The sequence below is a fragment of the Cavia porcellus genome, unplaced genomic scaffold (genome assembly GCF_034190915.1).
Source record: "Cavia porcellus strain 051 isolate PalLab524CR breed Dunkin Hartley unplaced genomic scaffold, mCavPor4.1 scaffold_21, whole genome shotgun sequence".
In the NCBI taxonomy this organism is placed as follows: Eukaryota; Metazoa; Chordata; class Mammalia; order Rodentia; family Caviidae; genus Cavia; species Cavia porcellus.
The window spans coordinates 14,551,290-14,565,203 of record NW_026947504.1 but is presented as its reverse complement, the minus strand read 5'-3'; the positions used below and the strand labels follow the sequence as shown (position 1 = coordinate 14,565,203).

Genomic DNA, 13,914 nt, shown 5'->3' with positions numbered 1-13,914 from the left:
GCAGCCAGGGAGCTAAAATTTCCACTGGCAGCAGCTTTCTTGAAGGGTGAGAAGAAAGGCAAGCCTAGATCTTCATCTGCTGAACAAGTTTCCAACCCCTTATAAACTGCAAGAAAGTAAGGGATTCTCTGCCTTAAAGGATCAGGAGGACCTGCTCCTCCTCTAAATAATTGTTACAGCTTGTCTGCTACTCTCCCTGGAAAGTCATGACATGTATCTATTTTAGACAAACCTCAAATTAGCAGAGGAAATGCGAGAAATTAATTCCTATGCCTCTTGCTTAGAGGATGAAGGTTATAGTTCAAACATAGGGTTTTAATTTTTGAGTTAGTTTTGACCTGGCTGTACCAGCTTTCTAGGACACTTGTCTCAAATACTTCTGAAGTTATGTCTCAGCTCTATGGGAAATGACTCATTAAAAGTATGTTCCTGACCCAGAGAAGGAGCTCACCAGTACTTCATTAGATTCAGGTCCTGCTGGTCTAGGAGTTGTGCCAGGATCTGCCGATGAGCACACCACCCAGAGTTTCTTTGAACTTTATTCCTCTTGTGTCATGCATATTTTAGTCTATATTTCTGCTCTAGTCATAGATTTCTCCCAGGTCATTCCATTTATTTTAGCTCTAGTAAATGGCCTTCAAATGAAAAGGCTAAACGTGGCTAGGAAGGTGACATAGGTTCATTTCTGTTTCAGCTGTATGAGATCTTCACCTGCCTAGGAGAATTGGGGGCCATTGCTCAAGTTCATGCTGAGAATGGGGACATCATTGCCCAGGTAACACCATGTAGCACTCAGCATGTGCTTTCTGTGAGGGTTGGCATCTCATTGGTGTTCTAATTTCTTCATGGTGGCTTGAGCCCTCCGTGTGTGGAAGGGTCCCTCAAGGCACTTTGATAAAGACAAATAATCTGATAGTCTATGTGGAGGGGAAAAAAAGCAAGGAAAATACAAGATGCTGTGAAACGGGACTTCTGGCCATCCCTGAGACCAGAAGTGGTGTACCGGGCCAGTGAGTGGGAGAGCAGGGCTGATCTCTGAAAATGAGTCAGAGCTACATGACATTCTGTGTCCTGGAGAAAAACCCAAGGCAGCATTTCTCAGAAGCCAGAAATCCAGTCCACATCTGCAGGAATCACAGTCTTAGATAATAAAGAAATTAGGTCCTTTGGGGATCAGACTGGTTTCCTAGAAATCATATTGAGAAACATGGGGAAAGAATGATGAAAGCAAGGACCCCAAGGCTCAAAGGGATCGTTTGTTAGGCAGCAGAAAGCAGTTCCCTGTCTGTCTCCCGGACTACCTAGTGGAAGAGATGCACACACAGATGTGTCTTAGGCAGTGTTGTGTTTATCTCACAGCCATTCAGCACTGGCCTCTGCTAGAAGGATACAGCCTGGAAAGAAGAGGGAGCTGTCTTAGTGCATTTGATGGCATTCATTATGAAAACCAGCATCCATTCTGAGTACACTCCGAGCACTGCCTGCCAGGCACGGGGCTCTGGGGTGAGCAGAAACAGATGCATTCTGCAGCTCACAGTGCTTGGGCTGTGCCTGTTTTGCAGGAGCTGCCCAGGGCTTGAGAAGTGGTCAGCAGGGTTGTGAGAACAGTGGAGAAGCTGACCCTTGTCTCAGACCCATTAACTTCCTAAGAGTGAGCACAGTTAATTACTTATCACTACTTGCCAGGCACTGGCAAGTGCTCCAGAATATTCTTATTGAGTCTTCTTCCAACCCTTAAAGATGCCATCATCCTCTATTTTATAGACAAGAGCATAGACAAGAGGCTCCTGGGGATTATGTCACTCATCCCAAAATCTCAGCTAATGGCTGGGAGGACCATATTTGGCTCCTAAGGGCTGGGGCCTTAGTAGATACCTTTCCCTAGAGATAAAGGTCCCTTCTTCCTCAAGCCCAGCTGTAGGCCCCTGGGGACAAAGTTCCCAGCAGTACAGGGCTCCAGTTGCTGTGATCTCAGATTAAATGCAGAGGGGGTCAATTAAGGAAGCACTTTTCTATTACTTAGGACCCAGGAGTCTAATTAGTCAGGCCCCAGATGGTGCCTTCTCCCACATCTCCCACACACCCAGACATAATGAAATCGTTTTCCTCAGAGGGCCCAAGGGCCCTGTTCCCAGCAGAGATGCCCACTGGTGTCAGGGCTGTCACGCCTTCTTCTCCAAGGGTTCTGTCCAGCAGTCAGAGGTACCAGCTTCTCCTCAGCTGCTCTTGAAGCCAAACTTCCTGCTCCCCCATCCTAAAGGCGAGGGGACTCCAAAGCAGAGCCCCCTTCCCACAGAGGGTTCTCCAGATCCCCTCCACCCACAGCTTTCCCCTGCCCCAGGAAGATCTGCTCTCTCTCAGGAAAAGAATAAGGGCATTTTTCCATTTGGATGAGTTGTTTGTGTGTGTTTATTAAATTCAGCCTGAGCAGAAAGATTTTATCACGTTGTCTAAATGAAGGCAGCTGCTGAGTTTCTTTCTACATTTCTGCAAAAGTGACTAAAGAGCAAAAAAGAAAACTTTTCCTTTGGATACAAACAAAAGCAGTTGTCAGAACTTTCACGTCAACAAAAGGGTGTGAGGGTGGGTCATCTCTCATCATGTAACAAATATTTATTTTAAAATTTTTATTAGTACATGTTTGGGATACATAATGATTACGTTCATTGTGGGTGATTGGTACATGTACGTAACCCGTCTACATGTGCATAAACATCATGTCATTTTTAATCTTCCAACTGTAAGAAAACCATGGATTTTAAGTAAGACTTCACAAGAGCAGTGTATGAGAAGCACTGGATTTTCCTGATTCCATACTGTGATTCAGTAGTTTAGTAAAGAGTATTTTGAAGACCCCAGCTGGATATGGTGGCACAGACTTGTAATTTTGTAGGAAACTGAGGCAGGAGAATATCAAGGTCAAGCCTAGTTTGGGCAGCTTAGCAACTTAGGAAGATACTGTCTGAAAATAAAGAATCTTAAGAAGGAAAGAGCTCTGTACAAAGACTTTGCATTCAATCTCAGCCTCCCCAACAGCACCACCAAAAAAACAAAGAAAGAAAGAAGAAATATATCCATAACAAATGTGTTTGAAGCCACTGCTTAAGCTGGCTTTTCTCATGGTACATACAAGCAAGAGAGAAGAGAGGATGTTGTAAGACAAAATCATTACTGTCATCAGCCTTAAACTTGGGGTGACTTACGGTGCTCCAGAGTGGATAATTGCTAAAGTTTGGAAACAATTTTATTCCACTGGCATCTGAGTAAATGAGGACAGAGGGAATGACAAGCAGAACTAGTGTGCTGGAAAAAGCAGCCTCTGACCTTTTGTGTAACCTTCCATGTCTTATATACACTTTCCGGTTTACTCTTTTTTTTTTTAGAAATTTTGAGTTGTGAACAACAAAAACATCAAAAAGTTCTTCTTTTTCCAGTAGTAATTTTCCTAAAAGTCTCAGTTGTGAAGTGACTCCCTGCACTCCCCACCTCCCTGAAGACCCAGGAGACTCCTGGGTCACCCGGCTGGCTTGCTGGGAGTAGCTGTGGGACTTTCAGGGTGAGTGGCAGCGGAACTGCAGGTATGGTGGGTTGGCATTCCTGCCCATTCCACTTAGCCCTGTGTGGGCTTGGTGTCCAGCCACCTGCTTCTTCATGAGCGCTGGCCAAAAGTCTGATGAATTCAGCACTCAGCCACCAGGGCTGGGCAGGTCAGCTACCCAGTCCACTGTTCAGCTAAAGAGATCGTGACCAACACACTAGCTCAGTGCTGTCTAGAAGCATTATTTCATCTGGTTAAACTCTGAATTCATTCATCTAAGCCTTAGGTTTACAGCATAAACCCCAGAGGGATTAATTGAAATATAGATTACTAGGTTGCATTTGTACAGTCTAATTTGCTAGGTGAGCCTAGGACCAGCTGCACTGCCATAAGAGCAGCTCAGGTGGCTTTGGTGTGGGCGTTGGCTGGACTGCACTTTGGGGGATGTTACACTAACCTGTGAACTCCTTGAGGTCACAGGGCACATTGCCGTCATTCAAAAAGTACTTATCACAGAGCTTAGTGGGAAGCAGGTACTCAGTACATTTTGTTGAATAAATGAGCTTAAAGTGCAGAAATGAACAAACTAGTAAGTTAAGCAAGTGTGCTTTCACAAGCAGCTGGGTCTGAAAGCTGGAGAGTGAGTGACCAGCAGAACTTCTGCTAGCTAACTCAGACAAAGAATAGATGTTCTCACAGACTGACTGTCTTACCTTTACTAAAAGGGGGTCACATTTATATCGCAACTCCAAATACAGAATTAATGTTTGTTGCACATACGTATTTTATTTTTTATCTTTTAAGGGCATATTTAGATCAGAATGTACCAGTATAATTTTTCCAAATTCGGTTGCTCTCACCTAAGACTTTCTTCTTTTTTTTCTCATTCTAGGAGCAAAACCGGATGCTGGAAATGGGAATCACTGGCCCAGAGGGCCACGTGCTGAGCAGACCAGAAGAGGTAAGTTACAGGGGGTGGAGGTAAAGGGTGAGGTAGGGAGAAAAGTAAGCAGTAGCAGTAGGGGCTCTCTTTTGTTATCAGCATCTCCCTAGGGAGAGTGTCTGTTGGCTTGCTTTCCCAAGCCATGTACACATCACTAAGTTAGTAAGGAATTGTGCGCACAATAGAGGAGTATCAGAATATTTCCTTCAAAGACCACATCTGACTTGTCCTGAGCTCAAGGATTTGTCAAAATAAATTAGAAAGGAATACAAAGGAGGTACTTACTTCTGACCCCTAATCTCTTTAAGATAAAAGCAAGTTGCACTGTGATCAGTGGGTTTTTCAGTTGAAGTGTTAAATTGCTAATGCCTTTCTTAATCATTGTGAGTCTTGGAGATGTTTCTATTTACTGCCTTATTTCACACTACGTTTTGAGGCTTGCAGTATGTGGATCACGTGAATAGGAGGTTGAATTTTTTTCATAGCCATTCTGCCCATTGTTTTGCCTAAGGTAATGATTACATACAGGTATGAAAATTTCCTACATGTCATATACATGGTGATATACAGCTGCAGAGCCAGTCAAAAGTGACAAGTGATTGATTCCTTGTCTCTGGGATGTCAGTGGCTTCACCTGCTGCACAGAGCTGGGAATCTAGTGCCCACATGGTTGATAGCAAGTTGGCTTTGGGAGATCTTGGAGTTCATCCAAGGCTGTTCAAATAAGTGAAGCAAATCCTGTTGCTCTGCAGTGATTCCAAACTCTACCACAGATACAAGAACCAGGACCAGAGAAGATTGGGTTCCATGGTCCAGCTCCGTTAGAGCCCTTTTAATAATTCAGTATGGCACACAGAGAAAAATGTTCCAATCCTAAGGGTGTGGTGAATTTTCACAAACTGAATACACGTGCGTAAGTAGCACTCGGCAACAATACAGAACGAGTTCAGCTCCCCAGACACTCCCTGTGTCCAGGGATATTTTTGGTGCCATTTGAAATACAAATCAAGGAGCTTGTGTTAAAGTGGTTTTAAAGATTCTGTGACTGCATTCCTAAAAAGTTTGCCGTCCTAATAACACCAGGACTTTTCTACAGAAGGCACACATGATCCCATGCTGACTGCACGCAGTATTTCAGTTCGCTTTCTTTACTGCTGCTCCAGGTAGTTGATGTTATCGCACAGGTAAAGAACCTGGAGCTCAGTCAGTCATGTTTGAAGAACTGGAAAATCGTCCACAGCATGAGCAGGCCAGGGTGATCAGCGCTGTTTGTGAAACTCCATAAATGTTGGTCACCAGAGAGCTGTGCTGGCAAGATAGATTTCAGTGGCAGCAGCCAGGGGATTTCAGAACAAAGTCTATTTTTGTTCCTTGGTTTGTTTTTCCAGCCTCCCCCCACCACACCCCTCCCAACCTTCTCCTGGTTCCTGTCTCCTTTTTAGTAAAAAAAAAAAAAAAAAGTCTCGCAGCTGCAAATCCATAAACTCTGGAAGCCCTTTGGGGTAAAGTTGGAGGGTGATGTAACCTTCTGAAGATAGTCATGCTGGGGAAGTGTGGAAAAACCTGCATTGTGGGAGGGATGGAGGGAGGGAGATCAAAGGGGCCATGGCTGAGGTCATGGGGGCACTGGAGTGATCAACAAAGGTGTGAAGGGCAGGGATGAACAGAGAGGAGCCAGCCCTCCTCTTTTCAAAGCCCCCAGGACACCCTCTCCAGTGATGCTCTTTAGAGTAGAACCGGGGCACAGTGGGGTGCTTAGGACAGTGGTGTTCAGCTGCACTCAGGGACCCCTCTGGGCTTTGCCTTTGCCAAATGTAGTCCAGCTCAGGGGACCCTAGCTCAGCCCACCAACTTCTAGAACCAGTTGACTAAGCCCCAGGGAGGGACTGGTTTGCATTAGACAGCCATTGGGCATCTGCAAGCTATTTTGATGTTTTTCTAAGCATTGGGCTGCACAGGCCAGCCAGAAAGTCATATTCATACAATAGGGAACTGATGGTGATCAAATGGAAACATGCCAGAGTCTGTGCTCTAGGCTGAATAGGACTGATTTGGCTTTGAGTAAAAACAGACTCCCACTGGTCAGAAATGTGATCAGGAGCAAAAGTAGCTGCTCCCCCTTGAAGGGACCCTGGACTTGTCTCAGAAGCCAGGTGAGATTGCTTGCAAGAGCTAACTCATTTAATCCCCACAATGGCCTTAACTATGAGGTCCTGTTAGTATCCCCACTTTACAGACCAGGAAATTGAGGCACTGGCAGGTTGTGTATTCTACCTGCAGTCACTGAATTTATAAATATGCCGTGTGGGACACCCTGAGTTCCCAGCCCCGCCTTTATTAATGAACTAGGGGAAACCCATTACTTGTTGCTTGATGAATGCAACTGGGTTAGGAGGCATATTTGAAAACACAAATCCTACATGAGGATGGGATGGAAGAAATCGATAATGAAAGAAGTTTTTGTCCTGAAAATCCTTGAGGTTATTTTTATCAGAAGTGCTTTTTGGAATGTACCCTTTGCAGGCCACTTCTTGTTTCAGGAAAGAATTGGAGAAGCTGTGATGCCCAAATGGCTTTACTGGTTATTCTGCACTTGGTGATGTTTCCCAGAGAATCTACGTTGATAATACTGGGCAGCAAGGACTCCATTAAAGTGCAGCCTTTGTGAAAGCCACGGGGAGAGGAGAGAAGGCTGAGAGCTCAAGTGGACAGTGCATGGGCCCTGACTCAGAGCCAGGCCTCACTCTGAGACCCAGCCCTATGTGTTCCTCTTACCTGTTTTACCCATGAGGGATACAGACACCCAGGAGCGAAGTAAAGCACAGAGTTAGGACGTGATGGATCTGAGATGCAGGTCCATGCGTCTAGCTCCAGGTCCTTCTAGGTTTTAAACTTCCGCACAGCATGGTGGTCTCACAGTGTGTGGAAGTGGTAGAGTGGCGGGGGTGACAGGCCCACGTTCCTCTTGACTCCTGTTTGTTGTTGTGCTTTGTTTCGCAGCTGGAAGCAGAGGCTGTGTTCCGTGCCATCACCATTGCCAGCCAAACCAACTGCCCCCTGTACATCACGAAGGTCATGAGCAAGAGCGCAGCTGATCTCATCTCACAAGCCAGGAAGAAAGGTGATGGGTGTTCCTGCAGCCCGCCACACTGTCAGGTCGCTTTCTGCACTAGCCGTCTGCAGAGTATCAGTGGTGCCAGTTTCATCACTAGGATACCTCGGCACACACTGGGGACCCAGAGATGCTCACCCCGAGGCTCAGGGAGGTTCAGTGGCATGCCTTGGATGACACACCTGGAGAGACTTTCTCTCCTCCTTTTGACCTTTCAGTACCAGGTCACATGATTTGAGCTTTAGAAGTGTGCATTCTAGTCAAGGTTGCTGTGAATACCGGAGTCAAAGATCCAACCCAAACTAGCTTAAACAAGCAGACAGAGGCCAGGGATTAGGTGTGGGTATTCATGCGTGACAACACTGAGGGGTTTTAACAGTGTATCTGCCACTCCTGTCCATTCTTGGCTGTCTTTCTTCCCAGGGGACTTTATTGTCATAGCGAATAATGACAAGGGTAGATGCCAGGAGCACTGGGACTGCCTTGGCAAGGGGTCAGGTGCTGATTCCTGAACCAAAAACTGCCTGAGGATATTGGTGTGATCCAGCCAAGACTGCAGGCAGGACACAATGCAGGGTCACTTCAACTGACCACAAGGGGAAGCATGGGTTATTTTAGGAGACAGGACAATTGGGTCTTTAAAAAATGTCCACCGTCAGGACCTGCATGCTACAAGCCCCATGGCCACTGCCATCTGCTCTATTTCTCCACTGCCGTTAACTTGACCTTCAGTTCCTCACTTGTGCTCAGCTAGAGTTGACACCCATTTTCAGCCTTTCTTCCCTCTTTATGGTTCTTGTCCCCGCGCGGTGGTAGAGTGATGGGCTCAGTTGTACATCTGGTCAGTGAGTAGTGTGCTTGAGCAACTGGAGACGGAAGCTGTGTGTCTGGGTGTGAAGGCGGGTTTACCAGGCTGATTTGTGCCATGCTGTGTGCCAGCAGCCAGCCTGGTGATGGAGAGGCCAAGAGGAGGGATTCATTTACCAAACCAGCCTGTGAAGTTCCACATGTGGGTGGCTGCAGGGCAAGAATAGCTCCAGCTGACTCTGCCAGCTGCGTTGTCAGCTGCCTGGCCTTCTGGCAGAGGAAAAACTCTGTCCTTATCAAAGGGGAATCTTCCTAACTGCCCAGGTCCAGCTGGCAGGTTCGGGGGTATCTCCGACTTCACCATGTTCCTGGTAGGCGGCTGTTTGTTCTCTCAGCATTTAAATGTCTCAACAGACATGGCAGGGTTGTTCCACTGGGTGAGTCATTGGGTGAGAACCAGGAAGCAGTGCTCCTTACCCATTCTTGGAGAAAGGAAATGGGGTGCTATGCAGGGACTGCACCCCATCCCAAATGCACATCCTCTGAGGTGGGATCACCCAGCATACTTATACTCTGCTGGTGGCTGTATCATGCCAGGAACCCACCCTCAGGGTGACCTGGAGCCCTCTGAGGATGGGCTGTTTCAGCTGAATGCTTGTCTTATTCTGAAGTTCAGGGAGAAAAATTCCTCCCGTTGGCCTTCTGGCTCATGATTCCCTGGCAGAGAGAACTAGAGCAGCTGTGTCTCCAGGGTGGAGGGATGTTTTCTTTCAGTGGTGGAAAACTGGCTGCTGACACTGAAGCCAGCAAACATCCCAGACTGTCATTCTCAGGGAAGGAGTCAAGAGCATTCTGAGCAGGAAGACAGTGCAGCAGGGCTTACTCTTCCCTCCAACCATGTTTCTGTTTAACTCCAGAGGAAAACAATCGCTCTCAACCCATGAATAACTGCCTGGACGCTCAGAATGAGCGTCAATTTAATGAATAGAGAGCTTCAATTTAATGAGGACCAACACAATGCCCCACACTGATTGTGCAGAATTCGGAGAGCGCTAAGGCATGTCATGCAGGCATTGTTACCATCATGTTTCAGATGAAGTAATCGAGAGTGCAAGTTGACTAGGATCTCGCAGCCATGAAGCCGAGCATTCAGACCCAATTATAATGACAATCTTTGCTTTTTACTCTGCCATGTGACACATAGTCCAGTGGGACTGGTTTTATTTCTTGAGTGCTTTGAGTGCTTGCCTGGATTCTCTTTTCTTCATTTCTTTGTGGCCTTGAATGCTTTAGTTGAGAGATATTTTTGGAGCGTCTGAAGTCCTCATCAGTTACACATCAGTCTGTTTTACCACCTCTGTGTAAAACAAGGCTGCTGGATGGGAACTATGCCCAGGGCTTTTTTCTTTGGTGTGTCACAGGCATCGCTGATCAGTCAGGAGTCTTTCCTAGTGTGACAGGAAGCATTGTTAGAATTCCTCCCACCTGGATTTCCAGTTAACTACCAAGGAATGGAGTTGAAATGAGGTGAAATTTCTTTATAATCCTGCCCTAGAGACTCTTGGAGCTTGACCTGGGTGAACCCTGACAGTGGGGAACCGACATGAAGGAGCCCAAAGCTGTGCAGGATGTCCTGGATCCCCAGTTAACGGGCGTGGGGAAACTGGGTATCAGCCACTTTCTGTGAGGCTGCGGTGCCTTCTTGTTACTGTCCATCCTCGTGCAGAAACTCAGCAAGAGCTTAGAGCACTGCACTTGCCAGTGTCCTTCCTCTCTGCACTAAACCCCTGGCTCCTGACACAGAAGCCAGGAAGCCAGCCTCACCTTTGAGGTATCCAGCCTGTCAGGTCTCCTCGAGCAAATTACTTTTTGCTTTAGGGTAAGAAGCAAAAACATGCTGATAAAGGTGCTGAGAGCCTCTGGCCCACAGGATTGGGTTTCTCTTTGTGGCACCAGCAAGTGTCCTTGTATCAGGATCTTGAAATTCCCAGTGATGTGAGGTATTTTCTGGACTTAAGGGTTTACTGTGGAATCAGCATTCACCGAGCACCTACTGTGTACCAGATTCCTCCCATTTGCTAAATCCTTTCATTTTTCAAGTTTGGTATGTAGACATCATCTTGTTTCAATTCTAGGATATATCTATTTTGCATTTTACTATTTCTGAAAGGAAGATAAATCTTGAAATCAATGCAGTTTTTATTTTTTTTGCCTCAAATTTTAACTTGCCTCTGGATTTGAGGATTAATGGTGTATCTCATAATCAGTGCTGCTTCTTATCTAGGGAATACATAATTGCTCTAATTTAGCAGCTATGAAAGCAAAGACTTAAGAACAGGTTCCTTACGCATAGGTAGGAAGAACCAACTTAGTGAAAATGACCATATTCCCAAAATCTTTATACACATTTAATGCAATCCCAGTCAAAATAACCATTAGCACATCTCTCAGAATTAGAAAAACATTCCTACAGTTCATTTGGAACCAAAAGAGATACAGAAAGCAAAAGCAGTTCTAGGCAACAAAGGCACGGCAGGAGGCATCACGATTCCTGATTTGAAATTATACTACAAATCTACTGTGATAAAAGACAGCATGGCACTGGCAAAACAAACAAACAAACAAACAAATAAAGAGACTTGCAGCAAATCAGAAGATGCAGAAACAGCTCCAAGCACACTCAGCCACCCTGTCTTTGACAAAGGTGCCAAACGTGTTCACTAGAAAAAAGATAAACTCTTTAATAAATTGTGCTGGAAAAACTGGCTTTCCACATATGGAAAACTAAAACTAGCACCATGTCTATCACCAGGCACTTAACTAAAGTCAACATGGATCAAAGATCTATATATTAAAACAGAGACAGTAAATTGGTTAGAAGAGAAAATTAGGTACATGTCTTAAAGATACAGGTATAAGCAGAGGCTTCATGAACAAGACAGAGATTCCATAGGAAATACTATAAAAAAATCAGCAATAATAAGATGGGATTTTATTAAAAGGCTTTTGCATAGCAAAAGAAATTACCAACAGAGTAAAAAGACAAGCCACAGATTGAGAAAAAAAATCTTAGCCAGTTGTTCCTCAGACAAAGGACTAATATCTAGAAAGGATCGAAAAAAATCAGATCTCCTAAATTCAAAGATCTACTACAAAAAAAGAGCATCTGACATGAATACATACTTCTCAGATGAAGGAAGACTAATGGCAAATAAATACATGAAAAAATGTTCAGCATCACTAGTTATGTGAAAGATGCAAATTAAAACAATACTGAGATCCCATCTCACTTAAGAAAGAATGGCTGTTACCAAAAAATCAACCACTAACAAATGCTGTTGGGGCTGTGAAAAAAAGGAACCCTTCTCCACTCTTGGTGGGGTGTAGACTGGTTCAACCACTGTGGAAATCAGTGTGGAGATTCCTCAAAAAACTAGGTTAGAGGTCCCATTAGACAGGCCTTTTGTGATAGTCCTTTTGTTGATATTTTCCCAGAAGAATTAAAAGCATCATACTACAGCAATATGTGTGCACCCATGTTTATAGTGGTACAGTTCATAATAACTGAATCTTGGAAACAAACCAAATGCCCATCAGCTGATGAATGGATGAAAAAGATGTGGACTTTTAGTATGTAATGGAGTACTACTCAGCCATAAGGAAGAATAAACTTAAGACATTTATTGTTACATAAATGTATCTTGAGGCCATATTCTTAAGTGAAATAAGCTGGACACATGTAAATACCACATTGTTTCCCTGATGTGAGAAATTAAAGTGTAAATAAGAACCAAATTTTACAAGAGATGGTGGAATTGGAGGAAGTTGCTCAAAAAGAAAGGGGAACTGGGAGAGTGAGGAAAGAAGGGAAAAGAAAAGAGAAAAATCAAATGGAAACAAAGCTTTGTAAATAAGGAGGGGAAGAGGCGTTGGGAGAAGGGAATGGGAGGGAAAAAGACAGATCAAGATGTATTATGTCCAGGTACAAATTCCCAATGATGAGTGTGGTCATTGTTTATCCCTACGTTGTGCCCATGAACTTAACTTCTTTAAAAAGGTAGATACATGGACTTGAGCCAGGTCTGCTTGGCTCCAGAGCCGTAAGCCTGCAGTGGGCCGTGGAGCTGTGCAAACCCATTACCTGTTTCCTGCCTGATCCAGGAAATGTGGTCTTTGGTGAGCCCATCACTGCCAGCCTTGGCATAGACGGAACCCACTACTGGAGCAAGAACTGGGCCAAGGCGGCTGCTTTCGTGACGTCCCCACCTCTGAGCCCCGACCCAACCACTCCTGACTACATCAACTCCTTGCTGGCCAGGTGGGTGTGGGAGTGTCAGGTGGCTGGCGCTTTGTGGGAGCGCTTGGGGCCAGCTGGGGTGGTGCTGGAAAATCCTGCCCGCCCACTGCATTGCTGCGTGCAGTGCGCGGTCCCCTGTGGCCTGCGGCACGGAAAACAAGCTCCTCTTCCTCCTCCATGCATTTCAAATGACCGCACTGTGATAATGTTTGTAATGATCATGGCAGTTCATGCCCGTATGACCTCATTTTTTTTCCTCAAACCAGACACTATTATCACCAATTAAGATTAAGCAACTGAAGGTCAAAGAGCCGAAATTATTTGCCTAAAGTTAAACAGGTGTTGTGATGACTCTTAGCCAAAATTACAGTACCACTCACTTGTTACTGCCCCCGGTAGACACGCAGTACAGGCCCGCACCCTTTTCGTTTATCCACAAAGAGACGATCTCTTCCCACCCCCTCATTTTTCAGGTGGGTACCTGAGCCCAGAGAGGGTAAGAAGCCCACCCAAGCTCACACAGCTCATTAGGGCTGGCGAAGGAATTCCAAACTGAAGTAGTCAGACTCTGAGTCCTCATTGTAGACAGCAGGTTCTGGGCCCCCCATGTACCCTGCCATGCCGCCCACTCACGGGGCACTTTTCTCCTTGGCAGTGGTGATCTGCAACTCTCCGGCAGTGCCCACTGCACCTTCAGCACTGCTCAGAAAGCCATTGGGAAGGACAACTTCACAGCCATCCCCGAGGGCACCAATGGTGTGGAGGAGCGGATGTCTGTCATCTGGGACAAGGCTGTGGTGAGACACCGAGGGTGTTCAGGGTGGGTGGCCAGGGGCCACATAACCTCGGGCCAGGTCACAGGCTGTGGAACCAAGCCAGCCAGAGCTGCGGCCCTTCTATGGCTGGCGAGGGCACGGAGAGCCAGGTGCATCTCACACCTGCTGAGACGTGCAGAGCTGGCCGCTCAGCTGGCCTGGGCATCTGCTTCCTAGTGGCAAATCCCTAGATCCAGGATTCCGAAGAGGTTTCCTCATCTGGACTGTTAACAACTAGGACCCAGACATACAGCTCCTTCACTAAGTGGGTACATATTAAGAGCCTTAAAATACTAGTGAATTCATTTTGAAGGGGGAGTTTTATGACTTCTTTTGAAAGGACTGAAACAGTGCTTTGAAATGCTAAGCAGACAGTCCATGCCTAAGGTCAGTTTGCCCATC

At 45.8% G+C, this 13,914-nt stretch overlaps 1 protein-coding gene across 2 annotated transcripts in view; it reads left to right on the top strand.

The window, feature by feature from the left end:
• Dpysl3 (dihydropyrimidinase like 3) overlaps positions 1-13,914 on the top strand; it is a 107,073-nt gene that overhangs the window by 84,686 nt on the left and 8,473 nt on the right. For both annotated transcript variants that reach the window (XM_003477319.5, XM_005006978.4), the window contains exons 6-10: positions 695-775; positions 4,431-4,499; positions 7,482-7,602; positions 12,562-12,718; positions 13,353-13,494. In XM_003477319.5, coding sequence (XP_003477367.1) covers positions 695-775; positions 4,431-4,499; positions 7,482-7,602; positions 12,562-12,718; positions 13,353-13,494 — 570 coding nt within the window. The remainder of the gene's footprint in view (positions 1-694; positions 776-4,430; positions 4,500-7,481; positions 7,603-12,561; positions 12,719-13,352; positions 13,495-13,914) is intronic.